The sequence below is a fragment of the Fundulus heteroclitus genome, chromosome 8 (assembly GCF_011125445.2).
Source record: "Fundulus heteroclitus isolate FHET01 chromosome 8, MU-UCD_Fhet_4.1, whole genome shotgun sequence".
NCBI lineage: Eukaryota > Metazoa > Chordata > Actinopteri > Cyprinodontiformes > Fundulidae > Fundulus > Fundulus heteroclitus.
Window position 1 is genome coordinate 930752 of NC_046368.1, and position 22162 is coordinate 952913.

General features: G+C 40.6%; 1 protein-coding gene across 1 annotated transcript in view; it reads right to left on the reverse strand.

Annotated features, from left to right (window-relative positions):
• LOC118563868 (breakpoint cluster region protein-like) overlaps positions 1-21962 on the reverse strand; it is a 46840-nt gene extending 24878 nt beyond the window's left edge. The window contains exons 1-4 of the mRNA XM_036139815.1: positions 21778-21962; positions 10055-10159; positions 8434-8619; positions 42-149 (exon numbers count right to left, since the gene is read on the reverse strand). Coding sequence (XP_035995708.1) covers positions 42-149; positions 8434-8619; positions 10055-10129 — 369 coding nt within the window. The 5' untranslated portion in view covers positions 10130-10159; positions 21778-21962. The remainder of the gene's footprint in view (positions 1-41; positions 150-8433; positions 8620-10054; positions 10160-21777) is intronic.
• Between the last annotated feature and the right edge of the window lie 200 nt (positions 21963-22162).

Consider the following 22162-nt stretch of genomic DNA (forward strand, 5'->3'; position numbering starts at 1 on the left):
GGTCGTATGGAGACAACGAGGCTCTTCCCTCACAGTCATACCTCAGAGATTTCAGCAAACTGTGAGTTGGCCTGGCAGCACTTTTCCGCTGTCTCTACAGCAAGCTCATAGTTGTCCAAGAATGCCCGATACACTCCCAGCTGGCTGGCCTGAAGAAGACAGAAAATGTTTGCATTTTCAAAGAACATTTTAAAAATAAAGGAGGAAAAAAAAACAGGAAAGAAAAGGTATGGTGCATTTTTAAAACATATTTCAGAGGGCCAAACTGCAATAGCAACAGACATAATCAGTGTAATTTCATGTCTGAGATGCACGGTTTAGTCAAGTCAGTAGAGTCTAAAAGACTATTCAAGACATGGGGGGGGGGGGGGGGAAAGATAATCGAACAAAACAACCAGCAAAGAAGACAGACAGATCAAAACAACCCCATTTAACTATGGTGGTCCTTGACGCTGGCTGCTATAGCAACTAGCGAGACCTGTTCAGTGCTGAGTGGAATAATTAATGACTGCTGTAACAGAGGCTATGATAGCACATTTAGGAAGCTGGATGATGGAATTAAATTCTGGCAAACGCTGCCCGCCAGTGCCGAGATTCATCTCAGCGGAGAAAAAAAAAGGCAGATCACTTTATCTGAACAAAGGCTGAGAGAGGAGAATGTATAGCGGAGCTGAGGTGGATCCTGTGTGCGACCCCCCCCCCCCCACCACCTTTTAAAATGCTTATTACATACGTATCTCTTATGTGATTATGCTAAACAGGAATTTTTAAATGTTAAACTCCTCTCATGTGGAAACATTTGTGACCTTAAAGGCTCTTTCTGGGAATATCATTTAAAGCCTTATTCATGTTTTGCCTAATTATAAGAAATAGGAGCTCAGGTTCTTAAACAGATTGCAGCAAGAAGTATTTTTCACAAGCTTTTGTCAAAACATAAATCCAAAAGTAGGTTTACTAAAATAGACAGACAATAAAAGACAGAGAATCTAAAAATGCCTCACAGTATGAGCTAGCATTTCCCATTGTCAACAAAATGTATTGCATTGTGAGGAAGTGATGCATATCCATGCTTTTGTCTTAAAGAGACCAGATTTAAAAGCTGTAATTACTTTCTTCTATCTAAAATAATCTTTATGTCCAGCTACTGAATGAAAACGGCTTCTAAAAGTTTGTAAAACACTGAGTTCAGTTACTCTGAGTGCACAAGCATTTTTACTGTATAGAAATAGTTTGAAATCTCTAAGCAAAGGCTGTGCACAGTTCAAGTTAAACGTTCACATGCAATTACTAAGAATAAATGTAAAGTTATGCACCAAATTGTTGTTTTTAAAATCCTAATATGATTAATATTGTAAAAAAAAAACAACAGTTGAAATAAATAAACAATGGCCCAAAATTCATGCCCATAAGGAGTACATGTAAATTTGAACTGCGACTGTACAACTTTCAGGCTATAGGCCACACAGAGAAAACAAAACTGGAAGCTGTATTTCATACCCAAGTTAAATTAATCATTCCCAAAACATTTAAAACGCCGTTCAGCAAAAATGTTGTCATACCATAAAGCAGCAAGAAGCAGGAAGGTGCTGCTTTCCTAATCCTTCCCCAGGCAACACAATATGCTCTGCAGCAGGGGCAATTCAGAGCGTGACAGTTAGGCTGCAGAGCGAACGGGGAGCCCGAAAAATCCCGCAACCACATCGCCATATGACAGCGTGAAGCGTTATGGAATGCAGCCATATAGCGTTGGGGGCAGAAAATGGTTTTGAGAGATGGGGAAAAAAGGTTTAGGTGTTTGGATTTCTCAGAGCAGGATTTACAATTTGTTAGAGTATGTGTGTAATCCACAGCAGACAACATAAAACAAACTGGCAAATGACAAGCTACAGGCAAATATATTCCTTTACCACTGCCTGGTGTTAGAGGATGTATCTTACGCTAATAGATGTAGCTGTGGGCCAAGGTTGAAATAAAGCTGTTCTCCGTTTCTCAGTGGAATAAAGACAATTACGTTAAATTTAACAACTGCAGCGGTTAAATGCCGGCAACTCTGACACTAAAGCAATGTGAGATATTAAATTATTTAGCTTTTCCACCATTCTTTACATTGAAAACTGTAATTTCTATGAAGTGAGTTTAAATGCAGGGTTGTGAATGCTGAAAAGCTGAAATTGCAACCCATCCCCCTCGACTCAGTATGGGATTCTCTCTTTTGACAAAGATGGCTTCCTTCACCCCTCTTTCAAACCATCTGCCTTCGCTGTTTAAAATCTGAACGTCAAATCTGTCACCGAAAGGACATCGTTTGCTCTTTGGATCAGGCCCAGAGTGGCTGGCTATGCGTTTATGCAGTTGTTTGGTTTCTCTTATGTGGAAGGTAGAGTAATCCTTGTTGTACTGGACAGAAGATACCATGCCGCTCAGCTTTGGTTCGGGTGTTCTGTCCTTGGGATGAACCAGTCTTTGTCTGAGAGTTTTGTTAGGTTTGAAAATCACTGGTATGGACTATTTTGAAACGATTCTCCTGAGTGTCTCAGAAACTTCTGACACATTTGGAATGACACTGTTTCTGTCTCTACATCTTCTCCCCTGTGTTTGAAGCTGTGCCGTTTTCTCTGCCACTTTTGTTTATCTACTCTACAAAGGCCCAGTTTGGATAACCACATGATTGAAGGGATTTCCTGATGTGCTTGTGTTCTTTCTGCTTGTCCTCTGCCTTGGTCGGAATATTGTCCACCCGACAACTCAAGGTTTTGAAAACAGACACTTTAAATTCCACTGGGTTATATGAATCAAAATCCAGCTATTGGTCTGTGTGTAGGTTTCTGGTAAACCTCGGTGTTGAGACTCCCCTCCTCTTCAACGAGCACAGCAGAGTCTAGAAAGGCCAACTTGTTGTTCTTAGCATCCTCTCTGGTGAACTTGATGTTGCTGTGTGCTATAATTAGGTAGGTGTGTGCATCTCTTCAACCTCTTCCTTGCAGGGTGTGACTGGCAGGCGCGGCTCTGCAGCGGCAGCAGATCAGGACCAATCAGGAGGAGCTTAACGAGGAGCAGATCTCCTGAGGCAGATGACAGATTGTTTTTGCACCCAGGTAGGTCATCAGGTCAACCTTCCATTACTTTGCTCTTGTTCTCATCGATCCTTTACTAATCCAAGTTTGTCCTCCCTTTTTGCCGGAACTAGCCACATGTTTCGGTTCCTGTGTTCCTGGCTTTGTAGTTCTTTTGGATTCAGGACAAATCCTCTCAAGATCCCTTGCAAAATGACCTCATTGCTCCTCCGGCCATCTTCCTGATATCAGCTGACTGGATTCCCTGGTACCTACCTCATGCTCACCTACCTGTCCATCCCCTATCACTCTCCGGTACAGCAAATGCAATTCCTAGACAAAATTAAACAAAGAGATAACATTGCCACACCCTCCGCCTGCCACCACCTAACAAACTGTGGATATGCTCACCTCTTCCTGGACTTTCCTCAACTCTATTAAGAGTAAGGATTCATTATTCTCTGACCCATTGTTCTTACAATAATGCTTACCTCTTATTCTCAGTGCCAAACCATGATTCCCCAGTTTATGCAGGGAATCCCCATGTAAACAGATGCTTGGCACTAAACGTCTCAGGGCAGACAGTTTTGTTTCTTATGGTACTAAACAAGCAAAAGTCAAAAGTTACAGATTGGTTATTTAGTAAAGTGACTAGCGCCAGTTTAGTAACAGCTGAGACAGAGATCCAGAGATCAACGGGTATTGCTGAAACCAAAATCCAACATTTGGGGATGTTATCTCACATTAAGCAATTTCTTCATTGTCTCTAGGCCTTTCTGAAAAAGTTAGCAGAACTAAACAATGATCAGTTTCAGTTTTGACTTTTGGGACATGTCTTAATGTTCATGGCAAGAGCTGTGCATTAGAAATGTTGGAATTACCGGTATTAATCAATTTCATGATACTGTCAAGCTAATAACCAACTAATTTGACACTGAAAGCTAGTCACAGCCCCAGTTGAAAAGAGCAAATTTTCATGTTCTTTCAGCCATCTTTAAAGAAACAAATTCAAAGTTAGTTCCTATGTCTGAGGCTTGTGTTTAGGAGGATCAGGATCACAACTGTGAATTTGCCCCATTTTCAGTCTTCAAATGCTTCTCTCTGACACTTCGCTCTCGTAGCCTGTCAGCGATGCTTTTCCTTTTTCTCTTTTCACTCCCTCTCTCATCTTCCTCGTTCTGATGTCTCATGACAATCTGCAAAGGCTTTACTAAGCCTTTGCAGATTTCAGAGTCATGGTGAGACAGCTCTATCAGAGTTCCAGCCGCCTAAAAATCTACTTGGCTTGTCAGCTTCCATCCTTTCACAGATGTCGCTACCCCCCACTAAAATTCATGCATCACCTCCTTTACTCCCTTTTAATTTCTTATCCCTTGTCCTCAGAGCAGCAGAGCTCCAACTACTGTTACACTGTTACTATTTACTGTTTTATATACTTAACTTTTATATACTTATATTATTTACTTGATTTTTTTTTTTTTTGCAGTAGGGAAGAGCAATTATGGTATTGATTATCTTGATATGCATTTATACCTAATACAGCCATTATGTTATATGTATAATTGTTGCTTTATTGTTTTTAAATGAAATCAGTTAGATCATGTTATTCATATTGGTTTAAATACTGTGCCATTTTTTCCCATGGATCACCCGGCTTTTGAAACATATTCCATTTAAAAACTACATACATTTCCTGGCAGTTTTCCAAACACCAGGGACATTTCAGTAGAAAATATTTACCTTGATGTTTTCTTTTCACGCCTGTCAGATTTTCCTATCTGGATGCCTAAAATCACAAGTCAAGGACCAGCACAAAGCTGAAGATGGCTTCTAATTTGGCAGTGTGGTAAAGGACAAATGTACTGTTTTATTGCAGCATCTCGACTAACTTAAACTAGAACTTTCTTGAAGAATTTGAATTGGCCCTGCTGCTTGATGCATGCTTCTCAGACTAGAGCCAGTGGTACTGTGGCTGAGTGAGTCACGATGTGCACAAGGTTTGACCTTAAACGTTTGAAAAGCTTAAAATAACACAGAACAGATTTTGTGTTTCTCTGTGTCAGTTGATGAAAATGAACAAATAGGTACTATTGTGTCATGCAGGCTTTTGATGGAAGCCCTTCTGTCTTTCATGACATCTTGTGTGGGTCAAAGGTCACCTCTATATGAATGTCTGTGCTAATCTGATCAGCTGTTTCTAAAAAATAGACAGATGTCAATGGAAAGCCACCATCCCTCTGGATTACTGACAACTACTGTTTTTCTTGGGAACCCTAAAGAGAGAGTTGCCTTGGGTGGCGGTAAGAAGAATTTGTTTAACAAAAAAAATAAAAATCTATTAATTTAACTTTAACGACTACCCCAAAATTATTTAATTGTCCACTGTTGGTTTAAAATACAAATAGTAACTACAGAATGTTGATGCTTTTATTTTGAAAGGATTATGTAGACCCACTTCCATCACTGGTTGATTTCTAGCATTACTGTATCTCCTAATTATGCAATAAATTGCTTGAATATGAAGGCTTTTATTTTGAAGAGTATGTTTAGGTCTTAGTTTGAAAGTCCTACATATTTCTCTTTTCAATATTCATTAGGTCCATAAATCATGTGGAGCCTATTTTTTCCCAGGCCAAAAACACTGTGTACTATTTCATCAGCTAACAAGTTAGTTTTCATTTTGAAAATTTCGGTAAGCCTTATTCAAAAGGCCAACATAGTCCCATTTCCAACACTGATCCAAGCATTTGTGTTAAGCCCAATGCTGTAATTTTGTACAGTGGGAAATATAAAGCTTTTGTATGTTTAGGTCTTATTTTGAAAGCACAGTATAGCCCGATTGTGCAAGGATCTGCTATTTGAAATATGATGGCTTTTGTTCAAACCTTGAGTTCGACCTAGAGTCTTTCTGCAGGGAGTTTGGAGAGTTATTCCTGATCGTGTGCTCCGCCCGTGTGCCACAAAAACAATCAGAGATTCGATATTCTTTGACTTCTGTGTGATTGTGAAAGAAAAACATCACACCAGGCATTTTGTAAAGGCAGACATAAATCATACAATGATAACTACGGTGGGAAATTTCTGGCCATGAAAGTTAAAATGAAAAAAAAAGGTACAAAAACAGTTTCAGAAAGTTCCTTCCATAGAAACGTCTAAAAAATTGTGCATTTTGATGATTGATTTCTCCTATGGGCCTTTTGGACGTGGTCTTTGGCTAATTACGATGCCATGTCAGTTCAAAACGCCAATTGAAGCAATAGCACACATCTCGAGTTGATGCCATTTTGATATACTCTACACATTGTATGGGTGCACCCTATGGTTTGGGTTGCATTAATGTCGACAGGATAATTATAAAGAGTCCAGTTTAGAGGTGGAGAATAATAGCTGCCTCCAATGCATTGCACGGGGGAGTGAACTGCTTTGTGAAGCTCCAGTCATTCCTATGCTATGGCAGGCCCCAATTAAATCTGTGATCATTACTCTTTTTTTGGCTTCCAAAAATGAAAAACAAAAAAAAACCAAAAAAAAAAAACAGTGGTTTCCGTGTACTGCATCTAAACCAGACCTATAGATTCAAAACTAAGGTTCCAGGTTTCTGGAACCCATATAGGAAGTGAAATTACCATATATTTTTATTCTTGGGTGTGTATTTAGCTCTGGGTTCTCAATACGCATCTGGAAAAACCAAAACATCGATGGGTAAAATCTTAACCTTCATTTAAGAGGTGGCAAATTTAAGTGTTTGATCTCATTAAAGTGTCTACTGATCTAAAACACAGTGTTTTGAGGAATTTAAAATGTTACACTTTAGAAAATAGGAGTCTGGAAACAGAAACATTTTTCCATTATCAGTTTTCTATTTTCCATACTTACTAAAACCTGAATGATGAATATAAACTTTTAACCTTTTGAAACTAGGCACCCTTTATCATAACATAATATCATACTGCCCCAAAGACTGGTATTAACTTATCTTATTGGACCATTACTCATGGAGAATTGACTCCATGTTGCCTGTGTTTCTTAGACTGTTCACAGATAAAATGTGCACCATTCCCAACCATTTCTCACAGCCAACAGCAACTGTGCTGATAGCGTAATTCTTTACAATCAACATAAGAATCAATATGCGCCTATATTAAAAATAAATTTAGATTTACATATTCTAGACTGAAACGCATACACTGCAAGTGAAATGGGGGGGGGGGGATTTAATAAGCGCTGGCTTTTTCTGTCTCCCTTTCAAACTACAAATGAAGGTTTTATTTCATGTTTGAAAATTATTCAAATTTTTATTATTACATTTATTTCTGCCGACATTTGTTGCTTACAGGTTAGAAATAGAAGTTACATTCATCCACATAACCAAAAAGACCAAATAAATATGCAAAATAAAATGTATTTATTTGATCATTTTTATTGTTTTTTTTTCATGCATCTTTATCAGATAATAATACAAATTCAATTCTACTTTCTGATCTAAAGCCCAAAGGCAGCCTTCAGAGACACATTAATAAGATTGTGAGCAAGAGAGAGTGCGTGTGTGTATGTGTGTGTGTGTGTGTGTGTGTGTGTGTGTGTGTGTGTGGTAAACGCAGCTCCTATTTATAGCAGCTTCTTGAAGACACAAAGCACACAGCGTCGTGATGGCCTCAGCTGCCTGAGGCAGAAAGGGGGCATTGTGAGGCAGGCCTGCGCTCCCCTCTGTGTGCATGTGCACGTCAGACCATAAACCGGTCGAAAAGGGGGAGAGACAGACAAGGCGCACGAGGGAGAGATCAGTGGGAGAGGAGCTGTATTTCTCAGAGTATTAACAAATGATTCATTGTGAGTTAATTGACCCGCTGTGAAAATGATTAAGTAGAACCAGTGTACTGTACATTTGGCCCGCGACATCTTTGGAAGAAACTGCTGTGGGACAGAAAGAGAGCGAGCAGCTGTTTTGGGTGGAATAAGGGGAAGGAAAGGCCGTCCAGATTCAATTTGTGCAAATTCGTGATGAAAACGTGGCAGATCGCTAGAAAAACCCAATCTGCCATTGTTGTCGGTTCATGAAATCTAACTGACAGGTTCTGCTTCTGTTTGATAATCCGTTATAAGGAATATTGCGGCTCTACTGGTTTGTTTTTGGAGGGCCTCCAGAGAACATAAATGTCACTGCAGAACCCCGAATGTCCTTTTCCACTGCTGTCAACCTTTCGGGCTGCCCAATGTTGTCACTTTGATTAGGGGTAACGTCACGCAGCTACACCCAGGGACCCAGCTGCTGTCATGGCTGCACACAGACTACAACCACAAACAGACCAAGCCTTTGATTTTTTCCTTTGATAGGAGGTTAGACTGTACTGAGCCAAGAAAAGAAAAAAGAAAAACTCACTAGTTTCTGGAAGAGGTCCCCAACTCTCTGGTGGTGGCTCCACTGCTGGACGCGGGGCAAAAGTCCGTCGTAGAACTCCTTGTGGATCTCGTAGAGCTCAGGCACTTTGAAGAAGATGGTTTCTATCTGGGCCACTGTGAGAACAGGCTGCGACGTTGTGGCAGCAGCCTTTAATGGTTTCATTGGCTGAGAGCAACAAACAGATTTTTAGTTTAGCTGGTTTAAGAAAGGAAAGCACAGATTAATAAACCAGTTAGGTCAAAAGGACATTTTCTATCTGTTGTCCCTGGATGGATGCAAAATATTCCCCTTAAACACACAATAGTCAGCAGGTTTCAGAGACATGGGGGTGGGGAGGGGGGGGAGTTACACTCAGTGAAGAGCATCTTTCTCAATTAAACATATTTAGTTTCTGTACTGCAGAATTATTTAAAACTCTTACAGCACATGTGAGGTAAATATGCACATGCCTGACAAAAGTTAATACCTTTTGAGTGTGAATGCTTTGAAGAGCTCAGAATACACAAACCACTGCTCAATCCATCATTTCAAAATGGAAAGAGCATAACAAAACTTCAAATCTAGAATGATAACTATTTAGTTCAACTTTCTGGCCGAGCAAGGAGAACATTAATCAGAGAAGCAGCCAAGAAGCCCGTGGTACCTCTGGAGGAGCTGCAGAGGTCCACAGCTCTGGTGGGAGTACTTGATGACATGAAAACTATTAGTTGTGCACTTCAAAAATCTGACCTTTTTAGAAGACTGGCTTGAAGACCACTCTTGTTGAAAGAAAGACATAAAAAGGTCCATTTGCAGTTTGCTGCTAGCCAATCTATGGTGATGAACATAAATTAACTTTATGTAACAACATGTAAAACATTTTGTGTGGCAGAAAACATCATGCTGTGTGGAGGCTTTTCTTCAGTTGATTGGAAGCTAAAACCAGTATAATTTTGGATGAAAACCTGTTGCAAAAGACTTGAGACTGAGGCAGAGGTTCTAGGTAGAGCAAGACAAGGAGGCAAGACATACAGCCAGAAGACTACTTTAGATCAAAGCATCTCCATGTATTAGAAAGACCTAATTAAAGTTCAGATCTCATCGATTGAGTTATTTTGCCAGAACAACGGGCAAACATGTTGAAACAAATAAAACCTGTATCAATTCCTTCCACTTCAGAATTACACGCTGCTTTGTGCTGGTCGTTCACTTATACTCCCAATGAATCACATTAAAGTTTGTGGTTGTAAGGAGAAAAGATATTTAAAAGGTTCAAATAATGAAATAAATTCTCTTCTTATAGCCCCACTACGTATTATTTATAAAACCTTGAAAAATGTATCTCTTCAGCAACTTAATGCCCTCCAGCCGGCCAAAACTCATGAGTAAAGACGTCCTATCCGTAGTTTGCAGAAACCTGCTCTCTCTTCCTCCTACAATGGATGCTGATGAGTGGATTAAAGCAGAAATGTTGGAAGACAAAGAGCTGAAACTGAAACCGTCGAGTTAAAAGGTGCTAACAAAAGGAAAGCGAAAACTGACTTCCATCTCTGGTTTCAGACAGCGTTACCTGACGTTTACTTAATGACAGGACGGTATTGCGCAATGATGCTTGTCTCACCAGGAGCAGTGCCTCTAGGTGGCTGAGGTATGCTTCTTCTGTGGCCAAGATCCCGGACAGGACCCACTTCCTCATCTCCAAACCCTTTTCAAGGTCACACTCCGTCTGTGAAGAACATAAACATATCTGAAGTTTAAAAAATTGTCTAACAACTCTATGTCATGCAAAATAAACAATTGTGTCAATGTTTGCATTCTTTTGTACTTTTTTCTAAGAAGAAAAGGCAAATTAATTTCGCCTGACAAAATCTTGTTTATTCCTATAAGATGATTAAAAGATGGTGAATAAGACATTAAGGGTTTATAGTTACAGGCTGACCATAAAAGAGTTGCAGGAATGCTCAATGAAACAAAGACATCCTGCTAAAAAAAAAAAAAAAAGAAAAGAAACATCCCTGGCTGCTTCACCATTCCCCTCAGCTGAGTCAAAGCTCACCGAGGAACACAGACATGAGAGAAAACAGAACAACACAGAAACTCCTCGGGCTGTCTTGTTTAACCACAAACTCTGAAATAACTCAAACAGACAGGGTCTCCCATGGCAGGAAAAAAAAAAAAAGGTTGTGGTTTAAATATGTGCATGCAGGAGAAACACAAACACTGGCTCCAGTCTGGAGGTCCAGGGATTTCATCTCTGGAAGCTATGAAGAAGTGAAGAAATTAGAAAATTGGGGAAACAATAAAAACAGTTGGCAGAAAATAACAAAAGTAGTGATAACAAAACTTTAAAAAGACAAACCAAACCATGCATCTAAACAAGGAGCAGAAGGAATTTATCCAGCATGACAAAGATGAAACTAGTTTATGTATTTAACCAAGTACATATCAAAACTGCCAAATGCATATTATCAAATGTATTTGCACATTTGTCTTTGCATATATTGTATCTGATCTTGAGCGACATCCCATTCTTAATTCATAAAGTTTAGAGTCAGCCCACTCTTTGAGGCTATAAATAGCTTCAAATCTTCTGTCTGGGAAGAGTTTCCAAAGGGTGTAAGAATATATTTGGGGGTATTTATGACCATTATTCCAGAAGCACATTTGCAAGGTCAGACATCGATGTTGGATGAGAAGGCGCCTCCAGTCTAATTGACCCCAAAGGTTTTCAGTCGGGTTACAATCGGGCTGTGTGCAGGTCATTCAAGTTCTTCCACATAAAACGCACTCATTTACGTCTTTATGGCCCTTGTTTTGTGCATGGGTGCACCGTCATTTTGGAATGGGTCCCCCCCCCAAACTGTTCTCAAAAAGTTGGAAGCACAAGTCTTTTTATTTTTAAATGTCTTTATATGCTAAAGCGTTGAGAGGTGCTTTAACAGAAATTAACAGGTTGAGTCAATCTACCTAAAATATATATATATATATATATATATATATATATATATATATATATATATATATATATATATATATATATATATATATATTAGATAGCAAGACTGAGAACAACTGCTTGAGTCAAGTGATGATGTGCTTTACACTATTGCATCCAATGCTTTGCATTGCTCCTGGTGATATTAGGGCCAAAATGCAGCTGCTCGACCACATAAACCCATTCTATAAAGCTCTAATGCTATAAAGCATTTTCAGGCTGCCGGAGACAAGGGCCAAACGAGGGATGACAGCATTTCTCATCCTTATAGCAGTAATAACTTGAAAAATAAGTTCATCTGTCTATTACTTTCAATTGGAATATCATACAATAGCACTAGTCATTATTGTTTTACAAAGAAGGGTAACAATATGTTGCATCTTGTTATCTACACTGCTTTTGCACACACATACCGGGAGAGTGTCAATGTCTGTGGGCGTATATGCATTTATTACAATGATGGGGCAAATGGGTTTCAAACCAGTTTCCATGGCCACTGCATAAGTAGATGCTGATGCAGATTTCAGAGAACGGATGGGGCCCAGAAAATTACAAAACCCTCCAGGGTTATAATAGACTGCATTACATAGGTGTATGTTAACCAGCAGTGAAAATGCAAGGCTGAATATACTTTTTGACTGCAAAAAGTCTGAAGTTGCATCTCTGTAATAACTGATTTTGGATAATACAGGTGGGTTTCTATCCTTCTCGGGTCAATGTATTACATGAGATTTGACTTTGAGTGGTTGCCTCTCCAGCAACAATAGCTGTGTTATGTGCTGCAGAGAGATCAGTAGACTCAATAGTTTTTGGAGGTTTGTGGTATCAGCTAATAAATTTGTGTTACTCCACTGGACTATTACTTATTTCCTTATCTCAGAAACTTCTTTTACTTTCCCTTTGTTGAATTGCCAGGCCTGATAACACACTACGTATATTTCCATCTTGAAGAAAAATTAAAAAAAAATAAAATTAAATAAGAACACAATTGTTTATATGGCTGTAAATTCCTTTATTTTCCAGTGAAGTATTTTAAATTACATCTATTTAGGTGTTGCTGAATACAAAATTGTTCTGGTTGTATTGCATTTCGGCAAGTTAGAAAAACATTTAAAGAAAACATATATTCAATGAACATTGAGTTCGGTCCATATAGAAACAGAGCTCTGTCACAACCCTCATATTCTTCTCTGGATTTGCATGCATAGCACCTCATCACCACTTTTTCCTCACAATGACGGCCACCTCTGTTTCCCCAGAAGGGTTACATCAATTTTAATTTGGCTTGTCATGCTAGAGATGCACTGATCAATTGGCCAATAATCAAATTTTCTTTTCTTCTCATCAGCTATCAGCAGATTTTCCCTAATTGCAACTATGCTACTATGTCTGATCTAAAAACTAAGCAAAGGTAATATAGTGACTTGGACAATAGGTTGGACAGTAAGATGGGAGAGAAAGATTTATACAGGTTGGCAACATAGAGAGAACGAGCTGGGAAAGATGTTCAGCAGGTCAGGGTAATTAAGGATGGAAATGTCAATGTAATGACAGATGCAATAGGTGTGACAGAAAGATAGAAGGAGTACTTTGAAGGGCAGACGAATGAGTAGAATGAGAGAGCAAAGTGCAGAAGAAGTGTCCGTTGTCGGTCAGCATGTAGCAAAAAGACAACAAGGAAGGGTTTGAAAAGGATCAACAGTGGAAATGCAGTCTGATGAGACATACCTATTGGGGCGTGGAAGTGTCTAGGAGAGACAGCAGTAGAGTTTGACGAGGCTGTTCAGATCTCTGATCTTAGAGTGTGAGGCGATTTGTGAGGAATGGAGGAGATATTTACCGGTATCAGTTTTCAAGAACAACGGGGATGTGCAGAGTTGCGGCAACCACAGAGGAGTAAATGTGATGAGTCACACGATGAAGTTACGGGAAACGGTAGTGGAGGCTAGGCTGAGGTCAGAAGTGGGCATCTGTGGGCAGCAGAACTGTTTTATGCCAAGAAAAAGTACTACAGAGCCACTATTTGCTTTGAGGATGTTGAAAGAGAAATACAGAGAAGGTCAGAGGGAGCTGCATTGTGTTTTTTTTGTAGATCAAGAGAAATCATATGACAAGGTGTTGAGAGAAGAGCTGTATGAGGAAGTCTGAAGTAGCGGAGAAGTACGCTAAAGTGGTACAGGACATGTATGAGAGCTGTAAGACAGTGGTGAAGTGTTGTTAGATATTAGATGACGCTACAGGTTGCTGGTGCTATTGAAAGCAGTTATTGGGAAAATAACAGATAATTTATAAGCATTGTAGATACATATGGACAATGGACGGATAAACAAACAATCAGTTATCTGGGCAGCCCATAAAATTGGATAACCCTGACTGCATGCTATTCCACAGTCTGACAGATAATTCCCAGTGGTGACACATTTCCTACTGACATGCAAGGGGTGTGCCACTCTTGCATGGGCGAGTCCCTGGTGATCTATAAGAAGCTGATGTAACCATCATTTGGGGCTCTATCGCATTCCCTTTTCCCGCGTCAATATTATAAGAGCCTCAGTTGAATATCTGTAAACCCTTTTCAGATAAGTTCAAAATGGAAGTGGGAATGCATCAAGGATTGGATCTGAGCCCCTTCTTGTTTGCTGTGGTTATGGACAGAATGATATATGTCAAGAATCTCCATGACTATGATGTTTGCAGATGACACTGTGATCTGAGAGCAGGGAGAAGATGGAGAAAAACCTCAAGAGATGGAGGTTTCCCCTGGAAAGGACATAAATGAAGGTTAACTGTAGCAAGACAGAATACATGTGTGTGAATGAGAGGGACTCAAGCAGAGCCATGACGTTACATGGAGCAGAGATAAAGAAGTTAGAGGATTTTAAGTAATTAGGATCAACAATCCAGAGCAATGGCGAGTGAGGAAAAGAGGTGAAGAAACATCTCCAGGCAGGTTGGAAAGGGTGGAGAAGAGTTCCAGTGAAACTGAAAAGAAAGGTGTAGAAGATGTACACTGAGATCAGCAATGTTGCCTGGTTGAGACACAAGTGTATGACTTTCCACTTACACATATTTATTTTGAAGAGATTGCCTCTGTTTTGCTCTTTTCAACAGTGTAACCCATGGGACAGCTCATGCTGTTTTTGGTCTGAAAGCTGTTAGAAATGCCTCCTTCCTTTTGCTTTGCGGTCTTTGGGAAATAATTACAGGAAGTAGTTTCTGTTGTTAATTGCCATCTTTGTCATTGCAACTTTTGTACATTTGAATGAAATTTGTCCTCTGCATTTAACCCAGCCCTTAGGGAGCAGTGGGCTGCCACAGTGCGGTGCTCTGGAAACATTTAAGGCAAGGCAAGGCAAGGCAAGGCAAGGCAAGGCAAATTTATTTATATAGCACAATTCAGTACATAGACAATGCAAAGTGCTTTACATGATTAAAATATAGCAAAATAAAACAGAATAAAAGCAAGTAGGAATAAAATGTAGATAGAAAAAAAAGAACAAAAAAGTGGTGATTCAGTTAACTAGAACAGTTGAAGGCAATCTCAAACAAATGTGTTTTTAATCTTGATTTAAAGGAACTCAGGCTTTCCGCACCTTTACAATTTTCTGGAAGTTTGTTCCAGATAAGTGGAGCATAGGAACTAAATGCTGCTTCTCCTTGTTTAGTTCTGGTTCTAGGTATGCAGAGTAGGCTGGAGCCAGAAGACCTGAGTGGTCTGGAGGGTTGATACACTGATAACAAGTCTGTAATGTATTTAGGTGCTAAGCCATTTAGGGATTTATAGACTAACAGAAGGATTTTAAAGTCTTTTCTCTGAGATACAGGGAGCCAGTGTAAGGACTTTAGAACTGGGGTTATGTGCTCTACTTTCTTAGTCTTAGTGAGGACGCGGGCAGCAGCGTTCTGGATCAGCTGCAGCTGTCTGATCCACTTTTTAGGCAGACCTGTGAAAACACCGTTGCAGTAATCAATTCGACTAAAAATAAATACATGGATTAGTTTTTCCAGATCCTGCTGAGACATTAGTCCTTTGATCCTAGAAATGTTCTTGGTCAAGGTCTTGGTCAAGGTACCAGAGTAGCAGTCTTTGGGATTTAAACCGGGGAACTTGTACCCTTCCCAGGACACAAGTGCCTTGCTCTTCGAACCACTAGGCCAGGTATATCGTCAAGAAGATGTTTTAACAGATATCTTAACATGGCTGCAGCTTATTACTGACTCTGTTCATTTATAATCAGAATTTCCTCAACAACAATCATAAATTTGGAAAAAATTTAACATATCACAATGTCCTCAGAACATAAAAAAGGAATGCATTTTTAAGAAGCTAATAACTGATTCAAATATTTATTCAAAAATCAAAACAGACTAATATTGTTCTTCTAACAATAAGCTTGTATTAAATTGCAATGAAGCTATATATAGCACACACTGCAGTCTTATCCACAGTCTCGTCCTCTTTACGTAACAGTGCCTCATCTTTAAAAGTTCATGCTTCAAGGGTACAGTGTGATCTCTTTCTGTCTTATTTATTTCTATTATTCTGTTATACCTTCTTTTCTCTGTTTATGATGGCAGCCTGGGGAAGGGTTGTGACTTGTACTGCATTATGTATAACACTGGTTATAGTTTCGAGCTGTGTTTCCATTGCTCATGTAAATCAAGAAAAAATAGTGATTATATTCTGAGTTCTCTGAGTTGTGAGTTTTATTTTAAGTGTTTTAACAACAACACAAAATTACTCTACACTTATTATTACACTACCAGCTGATAGCTATGCCCTAAGAAAAGAAAAAAAAAATAAGTAGCTGTGACAAGCCTCCTTGCTTGTAAAGTAACATTAGGGTCCATATTAAACATGGAGAACAGGGTTACACAGCTTCAGTGCCTGAAAAAAGGAGAAGTTAAGCATTTATTCATCCTTTCAGACCACTGAAGATTTCTTGAGAAGGTGCCCAGATATTCAACGCCTTATTTTTTGCCTTGACAACTAATGAGCCCATCTTTGGGTACACCTTAAAGGGACCTGGCTGCGTGATTGAAGCAACACACCTAAACAAGACTCCTTGATATCTGATTCGGTTCTTGCTCGTTTCCGGACGATTGAGGGTCGCAGAGGAAAAATTTGGATAGACAAAAAAATAAAATAAAAGCATCTCAACAACAAGTTTGCTGAAATTTCACTGATTTGTCATTCTTTGCAGGAGGCTTTCTGCTGAATTCTGCCCATAATAATAATAATAAAAAAACTGCTTAAGAAGAAAACAGCAAATTGTAATCTCACTAATTCTTTAATTTTAGAATTTGTTTAAAAACAATTTCTGTCATCCTTAATCTTCCAAAATTCCCAACGTGATATCCCTCTAATCTTCAGCTCGGCTTGGCTGTGTCCCAGTAACTCAGTATTGCACTTCCAGATTCTGTAGAAAGGGTGGATTTCATGTCAGCTAAGCAAAAATGAGAATGACCTCGCCAATAATATTATATGAGAAGCAACAACAGTGAAGTTTCAGATGCTTTATGGCGTTGCAGCTCTGATAGTCAAACCTAAAAGCTAAAGGAAAAGTCAGCTTTATAGGTTGAGGAAGACCGCTATCTTTGATTTACACTTCTGCGGCAATAGTAGCAATTTAACTGTCTTCAGGAACAGTTATCCACTATTCTCCTCTTCCTTGTACTTTTTAATGTGGGAAAAGAGTCACAGTAGGACTGAAAAAGGAGCCATTGATGAAAATCCAATCATTCCTGATGGTGACTCATCGCAGTGACATCATAAATCCACCGACTCACGCTGAGCCAACCGCAGCCTGTCTGGGCTCTGATACATAAATTACAGGAAGAGACAGGGATGATGTCTGTGGAGGAGTTTTCAAAGGGCAAATAAAGGACGATAGATACTCTGGCAGCTAATGAAAGTCTGTTTGACTGTGCTGGGAATTTGTTATGGGAGAGTTGTTTTAGTGTTACATCATATATTTAACTGACTTTCAGAGTAACTGCTACAGCTCTAAAACTGCTGTGAAAGAAACAGGGAAACATTGCCCTGAATCACCGGCAAATAATATATGAGATTAGATAAGACAGAAATCCATTAAATGAAAGGCTTTAACCAAAGACAAACTCCTTGTGCAGCAGCAATGTATTATTAGAAATAGTATTACTTCTGTAAGGCGTCCTCTATAATAGATTAAGATGATCCTTGGGTCTCCAGAACCTTCAAAAACTTTGAAAAACCTCATTTTAATGTAAAGGTAATTAGTATGCCATTGCTGTCACAGTATTTGCCAACTGTTTTGTTTTCAGCTGCTATTGTAGCACAATGCTACTGCCCCGGATATCACATCTAAACTAGGATGTTTTCTTGACTTCACAGTCTGTAGATATTCCCTGTAAAAATGGGAGTTTTCTGTATCTCCTAACTCAGTTTCAGTATAACTGTGGAGGAGGAAACGACGTCAGTGTTTTTTATTATATGAGAAGGTGAAGGTGAAGGAGTTTTCCGTGAAGGGAACAGCACACCAGGAAACATGCCATGTGGTGAAATAGTTTTGCCTTTATGAAGCTCTCTGTGTACATGTCTCTGCAACAATCATACAAAATTAAATTCACAAAATTTGATGCCATCGTTTACGGATCACTGAGCTGTTTACACCAAGGCTTTGAAGTCTGAAGTTGATTTTATGAGTCGCACTGCAACTATTGTAAAAATACGTTATAACCTTAAAAAGCTCCCCTGTCCTCTTCCTCACTAAATATAATCTCAGGGCTTTTCTTTGATGGTGAGACAAATACATTTGTACTTTGAAAAAAAAAAAAAAAACACAACTTCACTTTCCTTCTCAGAACCATTTGTATATGTGCAATTTGGAGATGTGTATGGCCAAAGCAATGGCAGAAGGGATGTGCATAGCGGCCTCACTTTCAGTAGTTTTAGACCAGGGGTCCCCAACCTTTTTGTGTCATACAAAGGGCTACCAGTACTGACCTTTGAACTCAAAGAGTCCTCAGGGGCCACTGGGTGCCCCTAAAGTCCCTTAAATGAAAGTTGCGCCAACTCAGCGAGTGGCGCCATTTTGGGTCTAAACTTGCCACAGGCAGGCACTTTAACACTGTTATGTTATACGCGTTTCGCACCTTCTAATACCCTTCAGGCAGGTGTTCTGAATAAAACACAACTGAGTGTTGATGATCACCTACTAGGCATCCAGAAAAGCTGATATTACATTTTAATAAGACTTGAGAGAGACATTTTTAAGTGAACTGTATACTTCTCTTTTACTGTCTTGAAGTCCAGAATTGGTCCCATAGGACAAAAATCAGACACACATTATGCTATAGCACAATGAAATAAAGCAAGAAGTCCAGAAGAAAATTTCACATAAAAAAATCGGACGGTCGGTAAAAATCAAGCATGTTTGAAATTCAGTCGGCTGTCGAGAGGTTTTCGTGAGCGCATCCTGCTGTTCAAGCAGAGCTACGAGGGAGCGCCCTCCCCTCCTCTCCGTCCCCGCCAGCGGAGGGAGGGAAGCGGGCGTCCCCAAAGCGACCTCCGCCCGGCCCGGGACCCGCGGGGCCCGGACGTCGGCTCGCGGGGCGGGGGGAGGGCAAGCGCTCCGGTCTGCGCGACGCGCTGGCCGCCTGTTTCGGCACGCCTCCGCTCGCGGGGCGGGCCGGGCGACCTGCCGTGCCGTGCGGCCACTGGTGCGGTGCGTGAGCTGGGCTCGACCCCCTGCTCTGGGTCCCTGTCACCCACCATCGCTCGCCTGCCTCTGCCACCACAGCGAGCGGTCCCAGAGGGGACACGCAGTCCGGTCGCGTCAGAGCGTCGCGCCGCACAGATCGTGAGCGGTGAACTTTTTAAACCCCGCGGTTCCATCGTACAGTTTGAGATGTATATTAGTACCACCACTGAAAAACTCGTACAGGGTACGCCCGGCTTAGCGGTTGGGGACTGGCGGGGAGAGACAAGCTTTGCACGTTTTTTTTTTTTTTTTGTTTTTTTTTATATTGGCGAGGCGGCCGCCAAACTTAGCGCTGCGGGAAACCCTGACTTCAGAAAAAAAAAGCCCACATACCTCACACAAGCGAGAGTTTGTTGTAGGTCTCCAAGTTTTGTTCGTCTCTTGGTCCAAGCGACTGACTCGTTGATCCACAATAAACGCCGCTCTTCATCGCTTGGAAAACGGAACATCCGCGTCCCTTTATCAGTGCTGTTGCTGCAGCCGTGGGCACAACACCCTGGCATGGTGGCTTATTTTCGAAATAAAGAAATACTCGAAATAATCAGAAAAAATAAAATAAAAATAAAAGAAATCGGTCGCTCGCAGTGTTGTAAACGCGCTGAGCTTAGCTGAGTTTAGACCCAAAATGGCCGCATGAGATCACGTGACCCGAAAAAAATGGAACGCCCATGACGCAACTTTCATTTAAGGGACTTTAGGTGCCCCTAGGCACCATGTTGGTGACCCCTGGTTTAGACTATATTACTTGGGAGTCCTGTGGTTGTAGCTTTGGCATAGGGCCAGCAGGACCAGTTCTGCTTTAAATTAACAGATTCATGCAGGTGGGTTCGTGCTAAAAGTCATGGGTAAGCACCAGCTATTGCTATCATCTTGGACCCTGATATTCACCCACTGCAAAAATTAACTGTCATGTAGAGTAAAAGTTTAAGTGCATAATATTGCATACTGCGCATGTGTGACGCAGCCTTGAGTTCCATGCACGCAGCGTGATGTACGTCAGTCAAGCAGTCAGTAGCAGTCTGTACGAGTCATGTCATCAGTTGGTCGTGTCTATGTTCAATAAACCTTTCGTTAGCAATATACTGTCGTCCAGCAAGCGTTACTTGAAGACGTAAACGCCACATTAACCATCACAACATTTTTAGGTAGAGGGGACAATTCTTCCGAGGTAAGAAACGGCCATGTCAGTTTTTGAAAAACTGCACATGCACAAGACCATCTTACCTGCTCTTTTCGGGAGAGAAACCTCCCGATTACACTCTGGTCTTATTTCTTTCTTCTGAGGCCTTCCTCTTCACCTCATAAATGTGTTAAACAGTTTGCGTCTTGCCACTGTCAGCCACTTTCAAAGTATACGGTGAGAGCAGTGGAGCTACAATGATCAGCTAACACCAAAGCTAACTGGATACACAAACTCTAGAAGCGTGCAGCCAGCAGGAGCAAACTAGCAAGGAACTTGCACGCACATTGGCGTTACATGAGCGCGTCACAATGGGACAACCAGAGCGTGCAAGTGGGACAACCAGTACATAAGATGATCCACCTGGAAGTCAAAGCTGGAAAAAAAACATCGTCCACTATACCTTTAAGGAAATTTTGAGCATGCTTAGAACAGTCGAAATTGGATGCGTCCTCACACATGACCGGCAGCTCATTGACAAAACGAGCTGCTCTCAGACGCACCTCAGAACAGGGGTAAATAAACGAGGAATTCAGACCAAAGCATTGCAGTTCCACTTTATATAGACCACAACTGCAGGATTAAAATGTGAAATGGTGTAACTGAAAAGCATGATATGTCCCCTTTAAATTAGTCCGACTCCTAAGTTTGCAGGTCAAACATTGAAATAAGTCTATGGGCACACCATTTATTGCCAGATGTAGCCATATATCACAGTGAAAGATGCACGCTTCCCAGTAAAAACTGAAAGGTCATTGAACTAATACAGCTTCATGTATTTCTTCTAAGGGGAATGGTGCATAGAATTGTGCATAGCATTGTACATAGAAACCATTTTAGCCTATTAGTTATAACGAGAGCATCCTTCCATTTGAAACGATCCAATATGTGTATTTACAGAGTATTGCACACAGAAAATGTTGTGCTTCAGCTTGGGGTTTTATCGTACCAGGAAAGGCAGTTGTCTGGTGTTTTTGAACAAGCGTATCCTCTTCACTGTAATCTGTACAGCGTGCCAGATGTTATACATCAATGGATTTATTTCCACGGATGTAGAAAGGCAGAAAAAGGAGAGATGGGAGACGGACGATAGTTATAAAGTGATGGGAATGAGGGATAATTCTGCCAAACACTCTCCAGAAGCAGCCAATCTCTAAAAGGTTAATTTGTTTCTTCCGTGGGTCCCAGTGTCTGGGGTTATAGGGTGGGGAAAATGTGCGTTATGAATACATTTTAATTTAAAAACGGGTAATCTTAGAAAAGCTCCAGTTAATGAAAAGATTGGAAGATTGTCGTAGGAGAAGAGTAGCCCTTTCCAGCCATATTTGTGTATTCTTATCTCAAAGCTTTGGTTTGCTTTCACCAGGAAAGTCGAAAGAGTGTTGGCGGCAGCTGTAACCGATGAGAAGACAAGATGGCGCACTGACCGACTTGGAGGACTCCAGCGATCCTGAGGAGAGCGTGTCCCGGCTGCTGCGGCTCTTGGAGCTGAGATGCGGCGAGGACGACGGCGAGTCGTCGATGTACGGCAGGATGTCATGGTGCCGCCGCTGCTCTTCTGCTCGGTCTGCATCGTAACCATATGTTGGAGGAGTTCCGGTGAAATGACCATCTGTGAAGGACGAAAGCCAACCAGCAATTTAGGATCTGTTAAAGGTTTTTGAAATTAATGCATTACTACTTTTGAAATGCAAACGCAGACATATGGACCTCTTAAACAAGTCAGGCGTGGTTTGTCTGCAGTTCAAAAGATACTCGTATGTTATAGTTGCTGAGCTGTTGTTTGCACAGCCATGTGGTTTTCAGCTAGAC